The 17,644-nt window shown below is 38.8% G+C and overlaps 1 protein-coding gene and 1 non-coding gene across 6 annotated transcripts in view; one reads left to right on the forward strand and one right to left on the reverse strand.

Annotated features, from left to right (window-relative positions):
* zmym2 (zinc finger, MYM-type 2) overlaps positions 1-2,833 on the forward strand; it is a 109,494-nt gene extending 106,661 nt beyond the window's left edge. For all 5 annotated transcript variants that reach the window (XM_080197307.1, XM_080197312.1, XM_080197309.1 and 2 more), the window contains one exon: positions 2,305-2,833. In XM_080197307.1, coding sequence (XP_080053433.1) covers positions 2,305-2,509 — 205 coding nt within the window. In that variant the 3' untranslated portion in view covers positions 2,510-2,833. The remainder of the gene's footprint in view (positions 1-2,304) is intronic.
* A 7,325-nt stretch (positions 2,834-10,158) lies between these two features.
* On the reverse strand, positions 10,159-10,231 carry trnag-gcc (transfer RNA glycine (anticodon GCC)). The gene has a single exon. It is a non-coding gene; the product is annotated as a tRNA-Gly (tRNA).
* Positions 10,232-17,644: the final 7,413 nt, after the last annotated feature.

Below are 17,644 nucleotides of genomic sequence, written 5' to 3' on the forward strand. Positions count from 1 at the left end.
CGTTGTAAGAATGCAGCACTGCCTCGTTTTGGTCTAGGAAATTAAGTTGCACAAATAACTGATGAGAGACAGAGAACAATTAAGATCAAAAGACGTGGGAGCAGAAGTAGGCCATACGGTCAATTGAGCTTGCTCCACCATTCAATGAGATCATTGCTGATCTAATATAATCCTCAAATCTACTTTGCTGCCTTGTCCCCATAACCCTTGATATCTTTACTGATTTAAAACTGTTTATCTCAACCTTAAATGTTCTTAATGACACAGTCTCTACAGTTCTAGGTGATGAATTCCACAGGTTCACAACCCTCTGAGAAATGAAATTCCTCTTCACCTTTGTCTTAAATGGACGGCCCTTTACTGTGAGATTTTGTCTTCTGGTGCTAGACTTTCCTACAAGGGGAAACGTCCTCTCAGCATCTACCTTGTCAAGCCCCCTGAGAATCCTTTGTCTCAATAAGGTCGCTTCTCAGTCTTCTAAACTTCCAGTGAGTACAGATTAGGACTACAATACAAACCATTTCAATGTAAGAACAGAGAAGATAATAGTGGAACATAAGAGATTTGGGCAGAAAGTTCGGAAGACAGGTCAGCGGATTCATAGTAGGGAATCTAAACATAGAACAGTACAGCACGGTACAGGCCCTTGACGTTGTGCTGAGCTTTGTCCGAAACCAAGATTAAACCATCCCATTCCCTATCATTCTGGTGTGCTCCATGCATCTATCCAGTAACCACTTGAAAATTCCTAAAGTGTCCAACTCCAGTATCACAGCAGGCAATCCATTCCACACCCCAACCACTCTCTGAGTAAAGAACCTACCTTGGACATCCCTCCTATATCTCCCATCATGAACCTTATAGTTATGCTCCCTAGTAACAGCTACATCCGCCCAAGGAAATAGTCTCTGAACGTCCATTCTATCTATCCCCCCTCATCATCTTGTAAACCTCTATTAAATCGCCTCTCATCCTCCTCCGCTCTAACGAGAAAAGCCCTATCTCCCTCAACCTTTCCTCATAAGACATACCCTCCAAACCAGGCAGCATATCCTCTGCACTCACTCCAATGCTTCCACATCCTTCCTATAGTGAGGTGACCAGAACTGCACACACTATACCAAATGTGGTCTCACCAAGGTGCTGTACAGTTGCAGCATAACCCCACAGCTCTTAAACTCTAACCCCCTGTTAATAAATGCTAACATACTCCAAGCCTCCTTCATGACTTTATCCACTTGAGTGGCAACCTTCAGAGATCTGTGGATATAAACTCCAAGATTGTACTTCCACATTCCTCAGAACCCTGCCATTGACTCTGTAATCCGCATTCAAATTTGTCCTACCAAAATGAATCACCTCGCACTTATCAGGGTTAAATTCCAGCTGCCATTTTTTGGCCCAGCTCTACATCCTATCAATGGCTCTTTGCAACCTACAACAGCCCTCCACCTCTTCCACTTTAGAAAATTAAAAGGTAATTTGGTTGAAGCTTTCAATGTATTCAAGAGCACCAAAAAACAGTAAATAAAAATTTATTTGTGCTGGTAGGAGCATCTAGGACTATATAAATTAGAGCAAAACCTTCTCAGATGTGAGATGAGGAAACACTTCTGCCACCCTTTGTCAAAATTTGGGACTTTGTTCCACAAAGGCAATTGATGCTCTCTTAATGATTTTTGTTAACCAAAGGTACAAAAGAGATGGCGCAAAGGCTTGGGTTGTTGATAAACCATTATAACGCTGAATGATGGAACGTGCTCAAGCACTTGATTACAAAATAAATTCTATTCCTGTCCAGTGAAAGGAGGATGTGTCAAATAAGATAACATCTCTCTGTATTGTACTGAAGTATCAGACAAAATTGTGCAGTTGATAATGACCTGAAGAATATTAGTCAATTATGATTTGAACTCTGAAGCAACGGTGTTGAAAGTATTGCTTGTTTGGCACAGTGTTAATAATTTAGATTCCTGGAATCGCGTATGCAGCTATGAAGATGATGTTTCAGTGCATTAGGGGTAGTGCTGGCTGTTTGAAAACCATTCGATTAGTTCTGCTCCCATTCTCCCAGGTTCCTGCATTTTGCTTTCCCATCCAATTCTATTTTAAAAGTTGCCACAGACATGTAAATTTTGGTTTTTCATTTGATCCTATTTTCCCAATTGTGTACACAAACTTCTTTGTCAGTAGAGTGTATTATAATCTTGATTGTAACTGGGAATGTGAAAGTATTTAATGATTTTTTTTTCTGAATCCGTTCTGTATTTGGCTTAGTTTTACAGATTACTTTTTGTTCCATAGCCCTCCAAATCTACAACAGAGAACGGACCTCTTTTACCTGCAGCCAGAACACTCCAATACCCCTGATGATCCCATTTGGTACTCCAGTATCCCCCTGGACCGCAACATTTTGGAAAATATGCTTGTACGGATTCTTGTGATCAAGGATATATATGAAGAACATGAAAGGGACAGTTCTGAAGTGGATGAAGATGATATTGATTGAAATTTGCCTACCTTGCAAAGAATCATGACACTGTAATGTCAGGCCACTAGAGTTTAATGCAGGAAAACAATGGTGTGCATTTCCTGGAATGACCCTCTATAACTGAGCTTGTAGCAATATACCCAGATTGGGTATTATGTAAATAACCCTAAATGAGAGGAGAATAGCAGATGTTAGCAATCTCCCTAGTGACTTTTAGGATATGTATACTTCAAAACAATTGCTTTCACTTAAGTTTTTTTTAAAGATTATTTATTGAATTGGTTTGTTGTCAGAAAGCATTTCCATTTGTAACTTTTTACATTACAAACTAAGGATCTCAAATGTGTCATGTGTAATTTTTTTTCTGATTTAAGGAATATGCATTAAAGCAAACTACAGTGTTTTGAAATTTCCCTGCAGATGGGATGATTTTAATGGGTGCTATCTCCCCCATAAGGGTGTGCATCTATATAATTAATATAGTCTTAGCACTATAAATCAATTTAGAGCTAGCCTCCTGATGGTTGTCCTTCCACAAATGTACCAGTTGGTGGAGTTTTCACCACAGATTCTGTAAGCATTAATTATTTGTTATGCTGATGAATGGTGCAGTCTATTTTAATTCTCTGTAAAATAACTGGTTTTATGGAAAGAAGACCTGAAATAAAGAATTAAGAGGATTACTGAATACTGGCTAAATGTCCTAGTCGAGGAAAAGCTGAATAACCTGAAGAGAGGAATCTATACACATTCGGTGCCATGGAGAGAAAAACATGATTAGGATTAGTTGATATTGTTCAACTGCACGATTTTATAGTAAAAATCGAAGCTACAGCATACTCAATATGAATAGTTCATGTAGACCACATATTTGGTAAGTATTGCACCAATCTAAATTGGAGATAACAATTCCTGTCTCCGTGTACCTTTGTTTATCTGCCATGTGTTTCCTCTCTCAAGGAATTTCTGTTTCGGAGCTTACTACTATGATTTTTATTGCCTTACACTATTTCACTGAGTATCTCAGCTTTATTTTTCCTTGTGTATTTGTTTTTTTTTGTCTTCCATCAATTAACCTGAGTTCCCTGCAGTAGAACTGCAGTACTGAAGCTGGTGAGGGGGCACATAGTTAAGTCTGGTACCTTTTTTGAATCAGATTTCTTTCAGGAAAAGTCAGACTTCCAAATCTTTTGAATTATGTTTTCCCTATGCTCCTTCCATCAAGGTTTTACTTTCAGGTTTCACACCTTTTGTCTTAAAGGATCTTACACAAATTCTAAGTTCCACCCATCAATGTCCACAATTACTTCAATTGATATCTCACAAACCTTAGCACTATAGCAGTTATCTTTCTGGCCTCTCCTGATCCACTGCCTTTTCAATGCTGCAACTTTACTGAACAGAAAGTGTTCTGGTTCCTAGTTTTCTCTGTTTTGTTAATTCCAGACTTCTCAATTTCTGTAGTTTCCTGAACTAGCTGTACTTTAGATTTCCTGCATATGTTTTCTTCACTATTACTCCGTAATATGGCTTTACTTCTACCAAGGTTGAGAGAGAGATTCCCTCTTTAGCCTTCTAAAACCAGTTTTGCTCAGGCTCCTTGATAACATAATCAAATGCTGTCTTGATGTCAAGGGCAGTCACTCTCACCTTACCTCTGGCGTTCAGCTCTTTTGACCATGTTTGAACCAAAGTTGGAATGAGGTCAGGAGCTGAGTGACCCTGATCCTGCCTGAACCCAAAGTGACTACTCATGAGCTATTGCTAAGTAAGTGCCATTTGATGACACTGTTGAAGACCCTTTCCATCACTTTTCTGATGATCGAGAGTACACTGATGGGGCGATAATTGGCCGGGTTGGATTTGTCCTGTTTCTTGTTTACAGGAAATACCTGAGCACTTTTCGGCATTGTGGGTAGATGCCAGTTGTAGCTCGAACAGCTTTAGGGGTTGTGGTGAGTTGGAGCACAAGTGTTCAGTATTACTGCAGAATATTGTCAGTGCCCATAACCTTTGCAGCGTTCAGTGCCTTCAGTTGTTTGTTGATATTAATAGGAGTGAATTGAACTGGCTGAAGATTTGACATTTGTGATGCTGGAAAACATTGGAGGAGGCACAGATGTATCATCCATTGGGTACTTCTGGCTGAAGATTGTTGCAAATACATCAGCCTTATTATTGTTTACCAACATAAATCCCTAAAGAGTACATTTGCTTTCCTAACACCTTATTTGTGGTAGTAGTTTAAGATAAATCATTCAGCAAATTAAGAACATAAGTTGTGAAATTGCACTTCTGAATTGGGAACAATATGCAGCAGGATATTCACTCAGCTGCGTGCACGTGAACATTTCTGCAAGAATTGCCGTGTACATCCCTACTTATATATGCACAGTGAACTCCCACCCATTGAGTGGACTGGCTTGCGCAAATTTTACAGGTCTATGAAATATTCTTTTGAGTCCAACGTCACCAATCATTTATTAGGTCGACCTAGGATGCACATTTAGCCCACAGTTTAGGCAAATGATAGTATGACAGACAGGAGGCCTGCCATGGAACCCTAGTTTGTGCTGAATATTATAAATTCACATGGGATACCATGTGCATTCTTTATGGAAGGTGAACTATAAGCAAGATAATATTATAAGCAACAAGTTGGTTTATTTTGTATAAAATGTGAATGAAAATAATTCAGTTTTCAAAAGTTGTCATTTTTATACCTATTATACAATTTAAAACAATTCTATTTTCATTCTAGGAATGAACTTTTAGGGCTGGCTAATGTGAAGCTAACTGATCACATGCTCCTCTGGTATCAATTCTTGCTGTTTGTGTACCATGGATGGTAGAATGCCTTTATCTTTACCTTATTGACTAAAGAGCATCTGGTTGCCTAGATCTGCATGTGGTCATGGGTCTTTTTTTTATTCAAATAACCCGTAAAGGGTTTTACAATAGAATTGATTTAAAACAAAAAATGCTTAACGCTCAGGTCTGGGAGACAGTTAACATTTTCAAATTGATGACATTTTATCAGAACTGGGAAAGTTTGAAATATAACAGGTTTTATGCAAGTGCAGAAGAAGAAAGAATGGAAATATTGCTGCCAAACAGACTTTGGTAGCACCACCATGAAGAAGGTGGCTGCTGTTAATTAACAACCACCCAAAGCCTAGGCAGCAAGGGCAGAGCTGGTGGTTCTCTGTAAGGACCCCCTTTTTTTTGCTGCTGGGTCCCTCAGTCAGGCATTGAGTGCCCTTGACCCTGGGACCTAGCAAGCAAATATGTTAGGTTTGTTTGTTAATGCATGCTGCATAGCAAGCACCCCCACCCCCTGCACTACTGAGCTAATACCGACGGCAGCAAAATGAAACTATTAATTGCAGGAACAGTTAACATTTCAAGTTGACCTTTTATTAGAATTGGGAAAAGTTTGAAAAATAACAGATTTTATGCAAGTGCAGGAGAAGAAGAAAGAATAGAAGGGAAAGTTGTGATTGGGAGAAAAGCAGGAGAGACCAAAAGACAAAAAGGATTCCAGTGCGAGGCAATAAGGGGCTAAGAGAAACAAAAGATGAATCTAAAGAACCTGTAAATGATTATCACAAAATCATTAGCAGCAGGTTTTGTTCTTAAAAAAAGCAAAATGGCTATGATCTGAAATTGTTGAACTCAATGCTGAGACCATCTTTCTTGATGACCAAATATGGTTCTTTAATAAATTGACCCCATCTTGCTTCCCTTGTTTAGAAGCAATGATGTCGTAGAAAAGCAAACAGTCTCAAAGCTGCTCAAAAGCAAAATACTGTGAATGTTAGAAATCTGAAAAAGAAACTGGAAATATTTCAGCAAACCTAGAATTTTAAGCATTCCATGTGTGTTGGAAATACACAACAGGCAACATCTGTGGCAAGAGAAACAAGTCTCTTTTCACAGGTTCTGCCTGATCTGATAGCTGATATGATATCTGATGCAAACTGATCTGGAATGGGCTCAACAATTTTTTTACTAATTCTAATTGGCATTCTAAATGGCTGTGGTAATAATCTAGATTTATTGTTGTCAGGCTTTAAATTGTGTCAAAAATGCCATTTAATAGTACATTTCAACAAGTTTTTTTGGGCAAAATTAGTAAAATCTCAATGCTACATAGCATGCATGACTTGCTGTAGATATTTTGAGACACCTTTTAAAGGAGAACATAGCCAATTCTGCCCTGTTTGATGCTGCAGGCAACTATTTTCAAATGAGAAAAATTCAAAAAGCCTAGAAATGGAGGTCAGAATCAGTATCATTTCCAAAAACCATGCGACTGGTTAACAAAATAACCTACCTGAAGAAATCTGCAGGGGTTAGGTGACCTAAATACCAGACAGTTAGCCCTAAATATGTATGCTATACGTCCGGCCAAACTATTGTGTTTGAGTGCAAAGTTGTGACAAAGTACAATATTGTGGAAAGACTCTGAAAAGTTGTCTGTAACTCCTATTCCTTTCTGTATTTTGTAGACATGTCCCAGGAACTATATAGCAGGTCCAGTGTCATTGCCATTCAGACACTTGAGAGGCCAGTAGCAGGTCTTTCCATGGGATGGAAGTCCCGCATATCAAATATTCACCACCATGAAGTCAACAACCACCCAAAGTCCAGGCCACATGAGTAAGAATGGGATAAGGATCATGGAATATGGGGGGGAGTAGGCAGCAAGGACAGACCTGGTAGTTCTCAATGAAGACTCCCTTTTCTGCTGCTGGGTCCCTCGATCAGGCACAGTGCCCTTGACCCTGGGATTTGGCAAGCAAATGTGCTTTGTTTGTCATGATGCCGCATTGCAAGCCCACCCCCCCCACCCCCAGCCACTACTGAACTAATATCAACGGCAGCAAGATGAAGCTCTTGATTTAATTGCCCATTTTAGAGCCTCAATTGACATTAAGGCAGAAGGACAAACACTGGCCTTTCCATCATAAATCTAACTGGGTTGGAGGTAAGAAGGTGGTGGCGTCTCCACCTACTACCCTCCCATCTGATTAAATACACAGGAGGCACTCTCACGTCGCCTCACCTCTGGAATTCATCTCAGAAGTCTGGAGCAGTGGTCCCAACAGAACCCAAACTGAATATCAGAGAGCAAGCTATTCAAAGTATTGCCAGATGGCACTGTCGTAGAATGAAAAGATTGGGGCTGATGCCAAGAAACTGCTGAACTACTTAATTTGTTGTTCCTGATTGCTCATCAACTGCAAAACGATCAAGTGTAAATCTCTTTGGTATATCCAGGCTGAGGGCAATATCAGCTTCTCCTCAAACCAGTATTACACTGCTGTCAAAAATGAGTGGAGTAGGTCAATGGATAGAATCCTAACCTGAGGAGCATTAGATGTGCCCCACCTTGGGTGTTATGTGCAATAAAAGAATCTACACCGGATCTGTAAGCAAACTGGAAAGGGTACATGACTTAACTGATTTTTTTTTCTCATTGGTGAGGAAGTATATAGAAATTGCAAGTTCAGGTCAGCAAGCTTATGTTGGTGTTTATCTTCCAGGTGAACAGTCATCTTGATACCATTTGCCTTAAAGCTTCTGATTGAACTTTTGATTATCTGACCTGGTCTCAAATTTCACTTGTTTCTGTGAAGCATTTTGGGATGTTTTACTACATCTAAAGCACTGTGTAAATAAAACTTGTTTCCTTGGTCCTATTCTGTCAAATTCAAGAAGTTGCACTGATTCTGTAACAACCCAGTTCCAACTATTATGAAACAGTCCAGTTTTAGGAAATGATGTGCTTGGTCTTTGATACATGTAAGGGCATTGTATAGACTACTCATGCTTTTAAGCATGATTTGCTTTTTTGAGAGGTATTTAAATTCTGCACAACAGCTAACGACCCAGATTGTGAAATACGTGTGAATGAAGTTCGTAAAATTCTTTTGGAGCTTTTCCTTGGTGACTCATGTCCATTGAGCGCCCCTCTTTTTAATAAATAGTATTTTGCCTGCAACAGCAGGATTTTAAACTGTCAACTAACATGCTGTTTAAGACAGAAAAAATATGAATAGCACAGTACCAGTACTTTACTAGTGAATAAACTTGTACGTGAAAGAACACTTGAACATAAAAGAACCCTTGAGAACTCATCCTTATCACAGTGGGTGCACAATCCCAATCATCTCAGGCCTGAACAGTAATTGAATTGCATTAAAATTAAGATCTTGTGAAACTGCCTGTTACATCCTGAATAAAACCAGGATTTTATTGTTAGCTAATTATTCCTGGAATTGAAAATGCTGACAGTCTTTTACAAGTCTTTTAATCAAATTTTATATTCATAAATTAGCTTGTCACAGAAAATCACTACTGAGCCCATATAGATCTGAAATTAATAAAATGTTTTGTTTAATGTTACATTTAATACACAGCGATAAGATGTATTTCCCATTCTAAATTGTTTTGCATTGCATTTTACTAGAAGTGCATTACTTGGTGTACAATAGAGTTTGTATTGTAAAATCTCATCAGGACCTATACTGCCCATGTCTGTGGATCTGGCAATTGACTGCCACTAGTAAAAGCCCTGCTCCTGGAGACAATCTGTTGCAGCTCCAAGGAAACTAGAAAAAAACTGCTCAAAGGAAAAGTGGCCAAAAGCCCAGGAGCAACAAAAAAGATTCAAATAAAATCCAAGTACAGGGAAATGGGGCAGACCAAAGCTGGTAGCTATTTGAGTAAATAAAGTTCCAGCTCCTTACACTCTCGCTTCCCCACTCCAAGTTTAGGAATCTCTTCATTGGAAACACATGGAATTGGCAAGTTCCGAATTCTTGGCACCTGTGCAACCAGTTCCCATTGGTGTCAATAAAAATTTTTTTTAACCTGAAACACAAAAAAAATTTTAATAACTTTGTAATACAGCAGAGCAAAATTTAGCATTTTGATTTCATAAACATTTCACGAGGATCATGGAACGATGCTGCATAGAAGGAGACCATTTCACCCAAGTTGCCTATGCTGTCACTTTGGCATGGCTATCTAATTTGTCCCCCTCCCCTGCTCTTTCCGCATCATCCTGTAAATGTTCTCCCTTCAAAAGGTCCCTGAGGACCTTTTCCATTAACTTGCCTACCACTGAAGTAAGACTAACCAGCCTATAATTACCAGGGTCATTCCTATTTCTTTTCTTGAACAGAGGGACAACATTCGCCACTCTCCAATCCTCTGGCACTATCCCCGAGGACAGTAAGGACCCAAAGATCAACGCCAAAGGCTCTATAATCTTATCTATTGCCTCCCAAAGAATCCTAGGATATATGCCATCTGGCCCAGGGGACCCTCAGGTTTTTCCAAAATTGCTACTACATCTTTCCTCAGAATATCTACCGCCTCCAGCCTATCAGCCTGTATCTCACACACATCCTCAAAAACATGGCCCCTCTCCTTGGTAGACATTAAAGAAAAATACTCATTCATCATCTCTTCTGATGCCATGCACATTCCCACTACTAGCCTTGACCAGCCCTAACCTCACCCTGGTAATTCGTATTTCCTCACATAAGAATAAAAAGCCTTGGTGTTTTCCTTTATCCAGCCTGTCAAGGACTTCTCCTAAGCCTTTTAGCTCATTCCTTGCAACCCTCAATCGACCTAACGGAATCATGTAAATGAAGGGGCACCCAGATTTGAACCAGGGAACCTCTTGATCGGCAGTCAAATGCTCTACCACTGAGCTATACCCCCCACTTCTTCCCAGCCTGAGTCTCCTAATAGGTGATTCCACTAAAATAGAGAAAGATTAAAGTTGGAGCACACTGCCAAAAACCAAAATACATCAGTTAACAGATTGGTACTGTTCTTTGAGAGTGCATGTAGCAGGATTGCTTTTCGAAACATTGCTGTTCCCTGGCCTGACATGTAATCGTTCTTGACCACTGATGATTTAAAACTTAAAACCTAATTTGAAAATATTGAGTGTTTGATTTGTTAATATTGAATATATTTAATATCATAAGGCAAAAAAATGGGGACCTGATTGACACAAGTTTGGCAAGTATTGAAACCCTGTTGGACAACACTGTTTAATAGTTCATGCTATTAAATTCTCAGATTCTTTGCCTTTTTTAACAATCATTTATTTGTTTGGTTAATTCTGATTGTTGCATAAGTGCATCTTTTTATTGAATGGATAAACTTGTCAGTCTTGGAATTCCAGCAGAGTGTTGCATGAGTTATGAAATGATGAAGACCATCCTAAAGCTTAAAGATAATTAATCATATTTAATGTATTTGAGCAATACCCAACTGACAACCTCTATCTCTACTGCTGTAAACTCTGGACAAATTTAGCAGAACCCTGTCAAATCCTGTTGAAAGCAGCATAATAATCACATCCATGAACGAGTATAATATTTCATTGTTATATCGGTGAACCCCAGTTATTACTTAATATAATTCAGAGAAGGGTAAAAAAATTACTAAAGTCCTCTTAAAAAAAATGGACCAATAAAACTTGGTAAGTATATCAGAAATTGCCTTCAGCACATTTGGACTTGATGGTCTGCAACTACAGTGCTCAGTCTTGTATTCATTATTTAAACATGTGCTAACCCACTAAGAGGCTGTTAGTGTGACAGTTCAGATATGGATGGGTGCAGAGGGTTCACACCCTGTGGACTTCCAAAGTTACTGGTAACTAATTTGTTGAAGAAAATTTAAGGAATCAGTAGTATTAAATTTCCTTCAGCAGTTTTTAGGTTAGATTTGGTCTCTACCTACTGCTAATACTTGGGTTGTTGGTGCCATTGTTTCCCCAGCCCTATTACTGACAACCATAGGTTTTCCAATGGAAATTTCCAATGAGGTTTTTGGACCTCAAAGAGACATCAGACAAACTCAAAATGTTAATTGTTTATCTCTCCACAAATGTTACCAGACCTGCTGAATTTTTTCAGCATTTTCTGGCTTTATTCAACAAAGGGGATTCTGTATAAAAGGTGTCCTATGCTCACCTGGCACCAACACACTCTCATCTGCTGGCAAAGACAAATATACTTTTAAATTATTCTTTCACATGATTTGGGTGTCGCTGCCTATTCCAGCATTTGTTGCTCAAACCTAAATGCCCTTGAGGTGGTGGTGAGCCACTTTTTTGAACAGTTGCAGTCAATGTGGTGTAGGTACACCCAGAGTGCTGTTAGGAAGGAAGTTCCAGGATTTTGACCCAGTGGCAGGGAAGATAATTCCAAGTCATTTTGACAGATGATTCATACATTTTAGAGGCTCCAATTTTCTGTGCAGATATCATAGCAGGCCTCATACCTGGCTGATTATGGATGGTTTCTCAAAGCACTGCAAACACAGTATGTCTTGCTTTACATTGTGTTGCCAGGATGATCATCACTAAATAAAGTCTGGAAAAGTCACTGAAATGCCGCCAACTATTTTGAAAGCATTATTAGAATAACTGCCCTATGCTATTTAGGTTTCTGGAAAGGCAAATGTAGCACTTTGTTTTGAGAATATCTACTAAATTATATCATAGCTAAATTACAGCATAAAGCTAGCAGATCTAATGACAGTAATGATCAGTTGTGGACTTAAATTTGTCAACACAATCTTCCAAATATACTGTAATATTGGTGACATTTAGTTGCTCAGAGAGTCACCCTCATGCCACTTCACTAGCTGTCAATCAGTGATAGATTTCTCCATGATTTGCCTGTAGGTTTAGATACATTGATCCCTTTTCCTTTTTTGTCCATCACTTATTTCCCTGTCTCTTCAGGCTTGGCAAGGTCTGACGATTAATCAAGACTTTCATAATTTTTAACTATCTCTGTTTGGTACATCAGATCATCTCCAAGGTTCTTTGCTTACTTTGGCGACAAACTGAAAGCAACAAGACACTTTTTGAGGATGAGTATTCTGTACCACCAGAAAAGTGCAAACAGCATGGACCAAAGAATAGCCTGATAACAAATGTTGGAGTCCCATAGTAACAGCTTCCAAGGTCCTTTGTGCAAGAAATCTGTCTAAGGAACTTTGTTTCTGTCTTGTTGAAGCCTACCTCACTACATTTGCTGTCTTGATTCAGCTTGTTGCCTGTATCTCACAGTTTCACTAACACAGAACTCTAGGTTTTGAGTTTCCTACATATCATGAATTCATTAGTTTTAAAATCCTTTGACAAGAAAAGTTTCCCATGTTACTAGACAAGCCATCCACTATCTTAATCATTCATTCCATTCACCACTGGCACACAGTAGCTGCAGTATAGATTATCTATAAAACACAATGTAGTAACTCACCAAGGCATCTTTAGCAGCACCTCCCAAATCCATGACCTCGACTATTTAAAAGGAGGATAGCACCACTCGTAAATTCCCCTCAAATCTCACACCATGTTGACTTTGAAATATGTTGCCATTTCCTCAAGGTCAAACAGTCAAAATTAGACAACTCTACGAAACAACACTACCTAGATCACACACACTACAGTGGTTCATTACACCTTCAAGAACCATTAGTGATGGGCATCTCAATACTGGCCTTGCCAGTGACACTTTTGCCCTATTATGAATTTAAACACCATCAGTAAAAAAAATCATGTGAGTGAGCTGAACATGTAATGCATGCACTTTCTTCTTACGGCATAGAAAGGCTCACACAGCACACTTTGGTAGGTGTATTTGGTCATACAGGAAACCATCCAAAAGCTTTAGACAATTTAATGCATGACTTTGGTTTTGTATAATAATTTGCCAGATTTCACAGTTATCATGAAACAAGAGGAATAAAATAGCTTCAACACAAGCCACATGGGCACCTATCATATTGGGATGAAGGAATTTGATCACCTGCATAGGATTCTCTGAATGAGAAATGGTCCTCAACTTTGGGAACTTCATCTTGATATGTAGAGAGTCCCCTATTATATAATGCCAACATAACTAGTTGTGATATTTTCAATGGCTCACAAACAAAGATGCCACTCAAGCTTGCTTATCCTATAACAACTGAATTGGAAAAATAGACTTACTGTGATTGAATATGGTGGGCTGACCAACACGTGGCTTTTTCTGAACTCTGCACCACTTAACACCTAGCTGAAAAAGAATCTGAAATAATCACTTTGCCATAAGTGATTCAAGTTGTCTATCTGGCTTGTCATGATGGACTTGATACTTTTTTTTTTGCAGATAGCAATTTCCCCTCTGTGTAGAATCATCTCAAGATTTTATTTCCAATGTAATGTATTTCCTATAGGTCAACCTACTGAAGGATTAACACCTGAAACTCAATGTATCATTTTCAGATAACAATTGACTCACTGTCTATTTCTGCTATTTTCTGTTTTTACAGCAGGAATCCAGCTTTCGGTTTTCTTTTTGTACTTTTATCATATTGTTCTTCAGTTTCACCTGCGCCTTGAGAATTTCAGCCCATTTAAGGGTGCTGTGCCTCTGTCCATATTTAAAGGGCTAGTTTTTCAGATCTTCCGGAAGAAACCCACACTGGTCACAGTCAAATGTATGTTATATTCAATCTTCAATTTTGAGAACAACGTAAGGTTTAATATTTATGTTTTATTTAATTTTGTTTAATAAAAGTAGACTGAAATTTGACTTTGAAATAATCATGGCCCAGGGGATTGTTATGGTCACGCATCCTTAATGGGTTGGGGGGGTGTGAAATTCATGAGTAGATTCAACTGTTGAGGGATAATTTTTCTTTCTTGTCTAATATTTTGTCATTTTATTGTTAAAACTTTTGAATGAGAATGAATGACATTACCTTTCTCAGCAAGAACAGTTCTTTTCTCTTGTCGTATTCTCTGAACTATTTTCAAAATCATGTCACTTAATATTATCTCTGTTGATGGTGTAATTATATTAGGGTTCAAGAAGAATTGATCAAAAGATTTATGGTGCATCTGTGGGATTTTATCAAGTTAAAAACTATAAACCGTGGGGTAAGGTCATTTTGCTGATTTCTACTAAGGATTTTTAAAGTGCCGTCACCAGATTAGTTGGTCCATTGGCCTAGTTATCTATAGTTGCTTGTTTTCCAAAGTTGTTCAACATCTGGAATTTACTGTACAAATGGATAAAATACAGCAAAAAATGAAACACGAATTGAAAATATGAGAAATACACAGCAGGGTTAATCAACGTCTGTAAAGCGAAGATATGGATTTTGATGTTTCAGGAATGAAATAGCAACTGAGCCATGAAGTCTAACTGTGGACTGGCCTTCATGAATTTTACAAAGTACAAAAATGTTGCCACTAGATGGGGCTGTGTATAGTATATTCTGATATCACTCTCACATTTAAAATTAGCCATCATATTTACATTGAATAAACCTAATCACATATTGACTTTGAAAGACAATTTAAATGCCTTCCATTTATTGATTTAATGTGCTACTTTTTTTTCAAACCAAATTCTGATGATGGAAGTCATTCTGCACATCTAGCTTCTCTTTCCATGGAGAGATAGTGCTTCACAGCATTCAGCTGCCTCTTGGCTGATTCCAGAGTTTTGTACCTAACCTACGAGGCAGACTATGTTATGTTTCCTTCCAATTCGTATTATTGACCATTGCCATTTTAATGACAATTTTATAAAAATCCACTATGATTAATTTTTTTTGTCAATGTTTTTCATATAGTAGTTACATCACAACAGAAAGTCTGAATCCAGTTCTCTGCAAGAGCAATTCAGCTAGTCCCATTCCCCTGCCTTTTCTCCATGGCCCTGCATTTTTTTTTATCTTCAGGTCTTTATCCAATTCCCTTTTGAAAGTCCCAAATATATCTGCTCCAAGACAGTCTTAGGCTCTTAGGTAGCATAATTCAAATCCTAATCACAATGTGTAAAAACACTTTTTCCTGATGTAAACATTTGGTTCCTTTGCCAATTGCCTTAAATTGGTACTATGGTTCTTAACCTATTTTCGAATGGGAGTAGTTTATCTTAATCTACTCTACCTAGATCCCTCATAATTTTGAATACTATTAAATTTCTCCCACCCTTCTGTTCTTTAAGGAGAAAAATCTGAGTTTCACTAGACTATGCATGTAACTGAAGAACTGGAATCATTCTTATAAAACCTTGCTGCACTCTTTCTCTTCCAGAAATGTGGTGCCCAGAATAGGGCACAATACTGTATTTGTCATCAGAACTTCCTTGCTACTGAACTCAATCCTTCTATCTGTATACCCCAAATCCCTGTACACCTTAATAAGCACTTTCTCAGTCTGCCCTAACACTTACAATGATTTGTGCACATATAATCCTAGGTCTCTCTCTGTTCCTGCATCTCCTAAATTCGAAGGAAAAGATTCAAACTATAACCATTTGGAATTTCTATTGAAATGTTCTTATTTTGGCATCATCATCCCATCGTGAGACTAATATTAGACCAGTGTGAAACAGGATGAAATCTGTACTTAACAGTCTCAAAAACTATCTTCCCATGAGGGCAAATTCAACTTAACAAAGGCCAGAGAATTGAGGTGTAGGTTGGCAAGATATTATATCTGGGGTACATGCCAGTAAATCCAGTTAAAATATATATTTGACAGCAGGGGACACTATCTTCCAGGTTCCTGTCCAACCAATAACACTCCACCCATCAGAGCATTGATGGATTAAAGTTCCAAATTTTGATTTAGGAATAACTACTTGGTGCCACATGAAGAATCTAGCGCTCAGTTATAGGTTCAGATCCCGCAAATCTCATGAATGAGACAACGCTTGATGTATGGCAAGACTACCTAGCATAGTTATCGATAACAAAATCTACCATTATGGAGGAGTCAGAGATCCTACCTGCCTGTTGCTTCCTGGAAGGCCCACTTAAGTGGCTGAGTGGCACAATACAGGTAGAATCAAGGACACCAGGGATGGAAATCCCATCCCTTGAAAGCTACTTGCCAATCAGCTGATATGTAAATTTATGTGCCAATGCAACACCTTTGTTAAACTTAAGGGGATATTCAGGGTGAGACCATTTTCATGAAGCTACTGGCCATGTGGTGCATATTGTCCAACAATTTGTGATGGTTTTGTAATTCCTGGTGTTACTTGCTGCTCACCAGAGGTGAATTGATACCAGTGGTGGAGGACAATAGCTGGATAGGAAGTCCATGGGCTTTAGGAGAGGTGGGAAGGCAGTGGGGTGTTGGCATGCCTGTTTCCCACCTGATTAAATGCCCTCTCTGTCACCAAATGTGTCGCACAAGGCCATAAAAATTCCGCTCTTGAAGCTAGTCTCAATGATGGTGACCATGACAAAGATCATGATTGTTATAAAACCCATCCGGTTCACTAATGAGCTTATAGGGAAGGAAATCTGCCATCCTAACTCAGTGTGGCCAAATGCAACTTCAGACCCTCAGCAATGTGGTTGATCCTTAACTGCCTTCTAAAATGCCGAATGAGATGTTCAGTTCAAGAACAAATAGGAATGGGCAACAAATGCTGATCTTGCCAGTGATGCTCACATCCTATGAAACAATAAAGAAAAAAAATGATGGTCCTTTTTATCCCACAGAATCCCTACAATACAAAATGAAGCCATTTGGTCCTTCGAGTCTCCATCTTTTCTTAGGCCCACCTCCCCCTGCTCATTTACCATGGCTAATCCCCTAATCTCACATTTTTGGATACTAAGGAGCAATTTAGGATAGCCAATCCACCTAACCTGTGTATCTTTAGAAAGTGGGGAGAAACTGGAGCACCTGGGGGAAACCCACACTGACACATTAAATGTGCAAACTTCTCACAGTCACCCACAGCTGGCATGGACCCCAGATTTGCTAACTATTGTGCCACCCACCATGTTCTGTGTTTCATCAGTTCTTTCATTTCTTTCATCTCTCAACTGGGATTGACTTCATTCAGAGATGGCTATATCTCCAATGGAATTCATCACTGGAAGAGTATATGACACAGGATTGGTGAGGTATTCTGTTCAATATGTACAAGTTCTGCCATCTTCTCCATTTGTGTCCCTCAAGGAGCAGAAGAATGTAATTTGTAATGCTTGCAGTAAGATAACTCTTGGAATATACCTTAATGCGCTTAAGTATTACTGTGTATCTTTTATAGCTTGGGATTTTTTGACCACTAAACCCACCAAAACCAA

This window comes from Carcharhinus amblyrhynchos, chromosome 10 (genome assembly GCF_965287045.1).
Source record: "Carcharhinus amblyrhynchos chromosome 10, sCarAmb.v2.hapA, whole genome shotgun sequence".
Classification (NCBI taxonomy): Eukaryota; Metazoa; Chordata; class Chondrichthyes; order Carcharhiniformes; family Carcharhinidae; genus Carcharhinus; species Carcharhinus amblyrhynchos.